We start from the raw sequence: 7584 nt of genomic DNA on the forward strand, positions 1-7584 counted from the left end.
CAAGCAGCCTATACTTAATTTTTTCTACTAAATGAAGTATAGAATTCTAAGTCACAGTCCCCACCTCTAGGGCAGACAGAAAAATACTTCTCACCTCATGTAATTAATGTGTTGGTCAGATAGGAAGTAGTAATTAAGTGACAAGGACAGCAACCCCACCCAGGGTGTGACATTGTGCTTTGAGAGCCTCTCACAGCCAGCACTGACTCTGGATGACCTCATAGGAAAGGTGGAGAAGCAAAGCATTGCCATATAAACATGGCCCCTTCCCGAGAACATGGCTGGTGCAGTTGCTGTGACAGCCCCAAGCAGCCCCTGCCTCACAGCCACCTCCACCATGAAGGTCGCTGGGAGTCTCCTTCTGCTCTGTGCAGTGACCTGCTTCTGCAGCAGCTCAGGTGAGTTAAGGCGTAGACGGTGCCCATTATTCCAAAAACCTCTCCTGGGATGTGAGCATCTGAGAGAAATGTCTGGTCATGTGGATTTAAAGTCTATTGGCTTAGAATAGAAAATGTACTGATTTAGAATAGAAACAGCCCTGGCCTGGAAAGGGAGAATCTTATGTCTCTGCTAGAGTTTGGGGATTTGGGTCTAGTGTCTTCCCTTTCAAGGATTTTTATTTCTATCCATGGAACAAAGAAATGAACTAGTTTCTTCATAAGACTACCATTGCATAAGGACACTGGAAGTTGTTAGATACTATTAGATACTATTCCTGTTATTAGATACTATTCCTTGGTGCAAAGATGCAGAAAAACACGGCTGCCTCTCAAAATCAATCCAGGAAGACTGACATAAAACACAATTCTCCAAAGGCCAGGAGTCAACAATTAGACTCTTACCTGGTTGAAAAATTACTTAGATAAAATAATATTCTAACACCTTTAAGGCATTCCATTGCATTCCTTTATATCAATTAGGAGGGGGAGAATATCAGAGAAGGTGCTTCTACTTCTTAGGAGTGGTGACTGCAATACTGCCCATTGCTATCTGACTTTGAACCATTATCAAAGACACAATGAGCTCCAGAAAACACCCCATGTAATAATGAATAGCGGAAATTTGGGTCATTCTCTTTCCTGAACCAAGGGCTTACCTAACCCATTGGCCATTTGGCTTCCTCAGAAAACAATTGGAATTTTGTGTAAGGGTGGAGTATGTGCATAGACTCATTGCCAGAGGAAATGGAGTCTTAATCTATAGGATCTCATTTACATTACTTAATGAAACTTCAAGTCTTTATTTTTAACATTTCCATCTGTATCTCTCTTTCAGAAGCTGCTAATCTGTCTATAACTATGGTGAGTGTACGGAATTGCATGTTCATTTCAATTCCTATTAACTGTCTTTTAGTCAGCAAATACCTATGAATATATATGTAGGAGTAATTCAGTATGGTTGGAGGGGTAATAAAAGGTAAAGGCAGATGCAGATAAAGAAATCTCCTCTGCTGTTTGAAGAAATGTGACATACATATACATAACCATAGCCTAAAAGGTATTCCAGTGTGAAGTGAGGAAGAGATGGCTTCCAGCTGAGAGGCTGGTGAAGTCTTCATGGAATGGACACCAAGTAAGAGTCAGGACCTTGGTGAATTGCACAGGCTCTGGGTTCAAATCCCAATGCTACCACTTTCTAGCTTTTATGTTATACAGATTCTCTCTTTCAAGCCTTCATTTCTCGCATCTGTAAATAAGGACAATAATAGTAGAACCTACCCTATTCAGTTGGTCTGAAGGTTGAACAAAGAAAATTCCTGTAAGATTTAAATTTAATGCCTGGCATAGAAATGCTCAGGAATTATTAGCTGAATGCACTAGTAATAATAGAAGTAGCACCAGTTGTACTAGTACTGGTCATAGGGGTAATAACACTATTGATAGAAGTATCCTCAGCAGCATCAGAATATCTGAGCTGGGACTTCTAGGATGGTATTTTGCTTCCTGTACTATAGAGGCCAGGGCGCCCTCACTCAGGGGCCAGGAGAAAAGCAGGGTACTCACATGTGTCTGTCACAGGTGGACTGTAGCGTTTACAAGAAGTACCCAGTGATGGCCATCCCTTGCCCCATCACTTACATGCCTGTTTGTGGTTCTGACTACATCACCTATGGGAATAAATGCCTCTTGTGTGCTGAGAGCTTGTGAGTATCATGGGGAAGAAGAAGAAGCCGGGCCCGTGTCTTCCCCCACAAACCTCTCCTCTCTCCATGAGCCTGCTTAACTCTCCATAAACTCTACTCATTCCCACCCAGAAGCAGCTGGGAAAGAAAGAAAACTGACTGCCTCACAGTCAGACTAGGGTTGGGCCCCCATGTCTGCCAGCTTGTCCCTTCCATCACAGAACCTCTAATTCCTGTCAATTATGGTAATCCAACGGGGCCATGGGTTTTCAAATAGCTGTCCCAGAGCCCAGAGGTGCTGTCAGGAGTCACCACAGGGATTAAGGGGATCATTTGGGGTGGTCTCCAATTCCAAGCTCAGCTTTTGACTATTTTAAGTAGTGGACTTCCAGGCAATATCTTGTTTGAAATGATGATCATACGTGCAGAGAACAAACGGATGTTGCCAGAGTGGAGAGAGGTTGGGGGGCAGGGTGAAAAAGGTGAAGGGATTAAGAAATACAAATTGGTAGTTACAAAATAGTCACAGGGATGTAAGGTACAGCATAGGGAATATAGTCAATAATATTGCAACAACTATGTATAGTGCCAGGTGGAATTGGGGGGAATCGCTGCATAGATTATATAAATGTCTGACTACTATGCTATACACCTGAAACTAATATAAAATAATACTTCATGTCAGCTTTAACTGAAAAGAATTAAATAAATAATAAAAATAAATAAAATTTACAAACAAAAATGTTTTAATAATAATTGAAATCCACTATCCTACATGACTTATAAGAGGCAGTAAATACAGCTTGTTCCTTGGATAAACTGTGGCTAGAGGGTGTTTATCCTCAATTTCCTAGTGGCTCTAAATATCTGTAGCCTTAAGGGGCATAGAGGGGACAAAGCTACTGCAAAGATATATTTTTCTCTTATCTAAAATAGGGGGATGTAAACTGCCAGTACTTGTACGTAAATCCATGGACATGTTTTGTTTAGGTATTTTGTTTGACCTGCACAGTGTTTTTGAAGGCAATACAACTAGGAAGATGTGACTTCTTCGGTGCAGAACAGGCAACTTAGCCTTTACTGTTTTACAGCAAGTCTGCTTTGTTCGTTGATAACGCTACGTGTATTTTAGACCACTGGATTTTGGCCACATCTTAGATCTTGTGGTTTTCATCTTTGTGATTATCTTAACAAGTTAGAATATCAGGTTAGGCCCTGAGACCAGAAGGATATGTCTACATATTTATTCCTGTGCAGGAACATTTATTTCCCCGAAGGGAAGCTTCTCCACCATGCGCACACACTAGGCCCTGGACCTAGAAACTAGCTTTCGTTCAGGCGCACTGAAGGGGACTTGCGGAGAACGCTCTCCTCACTAAGGCAGGATCCATTCTCATCACAGGTCCTGCTGACCAGGAAAGGCTGAGGGGCAGACCACTGCAACTTCTCTGTCAGAATCCCTCCTTCTTTGTTGTTTTAAGACACTGGGTGATGAGCCTGGGCTCTGGGATCAGTGGAAGCAGCAGGTGGGGTAGAGGTATCACTGGATTAGGGAAATTCTGCTTCTGCCTCTGTCAGAAACGGCCTGTGGCAAGCACATTCCTTTTCAGAGACTCAGGTACCTCACCTGTAAAATGAGGTTTTGTCTCGTAATGTCTATAGTTCCTTTCACCTGTTTTACAAAATGTCCTTTTGTGTTAATGCATCTTGTTAACCATGTCTTCCCATAGGAAAAGTGATGGAAAGGTCCAGTTTCTTCATGAAGGAAGATGTTAACTTCTCCATAGATGTGGGTGCAGAGCAATGATAATCCTCAGTGTCATCCTCATCGTCCTTGGGCTCTGACTGCCTTCGCCCTCACCATGGCCAAGTTCTGGGGGGAGGAAGGTGCAGAGATAGATGCAATCTCCCCAAAGGCCTCTTTTTTTTATTATTTTTTGTTAAATTTACTGGGGTGATGTTGATTAGTAAAATTATATGGGTTTCAAGTGTACAATTCTGTAATACATCATCTGTATATTGCATTGTGTTCACCACCCAGAGTCAATTCTCCTTCCATCACCATATACTTGACCCCCTTTACCCTCTTCTACCAACCTCCTCCCCTCCCCCATTACCTTCTAATAACCACTAAACCGTTGTCTGTGTCTATGAGTTTTTGTTTGTTTGTCTCGTTCGTTTATTACTTTGTTTTCTATCCCACATATGAGTGAGATCATACAGTTCTTGACTTTTTCTGTCTGATTTATTTCACTTAGCAGGATAATCTCAAGATCCTTTATCTTTACTTTCGTTTGAATTATTTTCTTAGATCAAGGTACTATCTCAATTTACAAAGAAAACTGAAGAATATACAAATTTGGTTGTTCAGGAGAATGTTTTGTACAAGGAATCCAAAGTGGCTTTCAAGAAAAAATGCACACGCGCACACACACACACACACACACACACACACAAATACACACACGTGATCAATGATAGAATGGAGTTCAGATCAATTAAAGTTCAGGCTCTAGAGGGGGAGATAAACATGAATTAAAAAACAATTATGCACTCTAATAAATGCTGTGATATAAGTTTATACTAGGTACTATATTGGAGTACTCTTTCTGTAGGGTAGATCTGATTCTATTATGTCTCTATTCAAAATCCTTCATTGGTTACCCATTGCCTACAGGATAAAATCCAGATTCATGAGCATAGTATTTCTGGCTCAGCCTCTATTTCCCCCATGATCTCTGAAGAACTCTGACTTTAAGCACTTGTGTGTCCCCCAGCCCTCTGTGTCTATGTATGCACAGTTTTCTCTGCTGGAAATGGCCTTCATCCTTCTGGTTTCAGCTCAGGTTCCTCCTATGAAGACTTCTCTGCATTTGGTTTGGCAGAGCTATGGCTGAGGAGTCAGGGGTTGATTTGTAAACAAGTTCTGTCACTTGCAAGTTATATAACTTTGGGTGGGTACTTAAACCCTATGCGGATTATAGAGCTTTTATAGAGATAATTAAATAATACAAAGCACCTTACATGTGACACATACACAATAAATGTTGCTACCTTTTCCTGACAGCCCATTATTTGCTCATCTATTATTTCATAGCATTTTATATAGTACAGTATATACTAGTGATTAGTATACTGCTCAATTTATGGTTAGTATTTCATAAACATTTCTAAATTGCTATGAGGCCATAGAGGAAGGTGAGTCTAATTCTGCCTGGGGTATTGAGGAAGCCTCCTCTTGAGTTGTAATTCATCGGAATAAGTGTGGGTGGGGTAGGGGACAAGTAATTCCAGGTAAAGGGAAAGTAAGTACAGAGGCACAGAACTTGAAAAAAAAAAAATGCATGGGATTTAATTACTGAGCACAACTTCTCAATTTGTAAAAATATATATTGAACACCTACCATGCTCATATCTGAAACCAAACTTTTATTTGTCTATTTTTTTTAAAGATGCTTATTGAGGAAGGGAACAGGATTTTATTGGAGAACATTGTGTACTTCCAGGACTGTTTTCCAAGTCAAGTTGTTGTCCTTTCAATCTTAGTTGTGGAGGGTGCCGTTCAGCTTCAAGTTGTTGTCCTTTCAGTCTTAGTTGTGAAGGGCGCAGCTCAGCTCCAGGTCCAGTTGCCATTGCTAGTTGCAGGGGGCACAGCCCATCATCCCTTGCGGGACTCGAGGAATTGAACTGGCAACCTTGTGGTTGAGAGCCCACGCTCCAACCAACTGAGCCATCCGGGAGGCAGCTCAGCTCAAGGTGTCATGTTCAATCTTAGTTGCAGGGGGCAGAGCCCACCATCCCTTGCAGGACTCGAGGAATTGAATTGGCAACCTTGTGGTTGAGAGCCCACTGGCCCATGTGGGAATCGAACCGGCAGCCTTTGAAGTTAGGAGCATGGAGCTCTAACCACCTGAGTCACCGGGCCGGCCCCTGAAACCAAACTTTTAATTTCAGCTGCCCAACTTGCTCCCTCAGCAGCATCCCCCATCTCAGGAAATGATACTACCATTCATCAGTTGCTCCAACCAAAAGCTTCAGAGGCTTCCATGATGCTTCTTTTTCTCTAACTCCACATCTAATCCATTAGCAGGCCCTGTTGGCTCAAATGTTAAAATAGCTACAAAATCTAATCACTTTTCACTACTTCCAAATCACCCACTCTAGTGAAAATCTCCATAATCTTGTACCTGGACTACTGCAAAACCTTCAAGATTAGAGCTTTTCGGCGCATCAATAAATCCATGGCAAAGGTGATAGACATAAGAAACTGAATTTGGTATTTTGGGATGTATAATTGGCAAAGACACAGTAATTAATTGAAAATGTTTAATGAAAGAGATGAAGGTATTTAATGGCATGTAGTTATGCATATTGTGGTCAGATTTCTAGTTTCTGGCTTGGGTAATCAGGTGGGTATTGAGAAAAGTTATTTATGTTAAGGGTGTCTTACATATTAAAAGCTTAATTTGTTTGTAATATTGGAGTCACTTTTAGTTATGAAAGCTAACTAATGAATATCTGTTGGTAAAAAAATATAGATAGAGGCTATTCTCTCGTTCAATAAAGGAATCACCTCTGTAGGATTCCCGAAGGTTAGTCACCTGGTCTCCAATGGGACACTTAAAATGATAAGGTTCCCATTACCTTTAGTGATGATCAGACATCTCAGATCATCACAAAGTTTCTTTTTCTATCGTGTCAGGATCTATTATTTCCAGTAAGGCCTCAAAGATCCCATCCCTTGCTTATTTTAAGATGGTTCCTAAGTGCTTTCTAAATGTTTTCTTCTCCAGATCACTGTCACCATCATCCTCTTCATTATCATGGTCATTGTCATCAAAATTAACATTTGTTGAGAGCTTAATATGTGCCAGACCCTAAATGAGTGCTTTACATATGCAGTCTCATTTAGAACGCACAATGCGATTATGATGACAATGCTCCCATGTTTCCCAAAAATCAGACCTAGCCAGACCATCAGCTCTAATGCATCTTTTGGAGCAAAAATTAATATAAGACCCGGTTTTATTTTACTATAATATAAGACTGGGTCTTGTATAATACAATACAATACAATACAATACAATACAATACAATACAATACAATACAATACTATAATATAATATAATACTGGGTCGCATATTAATTTTTGCTCCAAAAGATGCATTAGAGCTGATGGTCCAGCTAGGTCTTATTTTCTGGGAAACATGGTATTATTAACTTTATTCCATAAGCTTGTTAAAGAAAAATTATTTGACAGTTCTTAAAAGAGCAAGGAAGACATTATTCAGGGTATAGCTTTGAACACCCCAATGCAATAGGGGAGAGAGATTGGGCTCAACTCCAAATACAAAGGGGATTTATAGCCAAGGAGTGGAATAAGGAACTCAGTAGATGGAAAATTCCTAACAGGAGATATCAAGGGTAGGGGGATTCTTGCTAAATTGGACTAACAATTCTT

General features: G+C 40.6%; 1 protein-coding gene across 1 annotated transcript; it reads left to right on the forward strand.

The window, feature by feature from the left end:
* The first annotated feature begins 277 nt into the window (after positions 1-277).
* On the forward strand, positions 278-4245 carry SPINK7 (serine peptidase inhibitor Kazal type 7). The gene is made up of 4 exons (XM_019734288.2): positions 278-398; positions 1276-1301; positions 2019-2143; positions 3853-4245. Exons 1-4 carry the CDS (start codon positions 278-280, stop codon positions 3896-3898), a joined length of 318 nt encoding a protein of 105 aa, XP_019589847.2. The 3' UTR covers positions 3899-4245.
* The last annotated feature ends 3339 nt before the right edge of the window (positions 4246-7584 follow it).

This window comes from Rhinolophus sinicus, linkage group LG10 (genome assembly GCF_036562045.2).
Source record: "Rhinolophus sinicus isolate RSC01 linkage group LG10, ASM3656204v1, whole genome shotgun sequence".
NCBI lineage: Eukaryota > Metazoa > Chordata > Mammalia > Chiroptera > Rhinolophidae > Rhinolophus > Rhinolophus sinicus.

What these genes read in the sequence shown, in the direction of transcription:
- SPINK7 (XM_019734288.2), top strand. Translation starts at nt 278, where the DNA reads ATGGCTGGTGCAGTTGCTGTGACAGCCCCAAGCAGCCCCTGCCTCACA. An exon ending in CTGCTTCTGCAGCAGCTCAG is followed by an intron (nt 399 to 1,275) that starts GTGAGTTAAGGC and finishes TCTCTCTTTCAG; the next exon opens with AAGCTGCTAATCTGTCTATA. An exon ending in CTCTTGTGTGCTGAGAGCTT is followed by an intron (nt 2,144 to 3,852) that starts GTGAGTATCATG and finishes GTCTTCCCATAG; the next exon opens with GAAAAGTGATGGAAAGGTCC.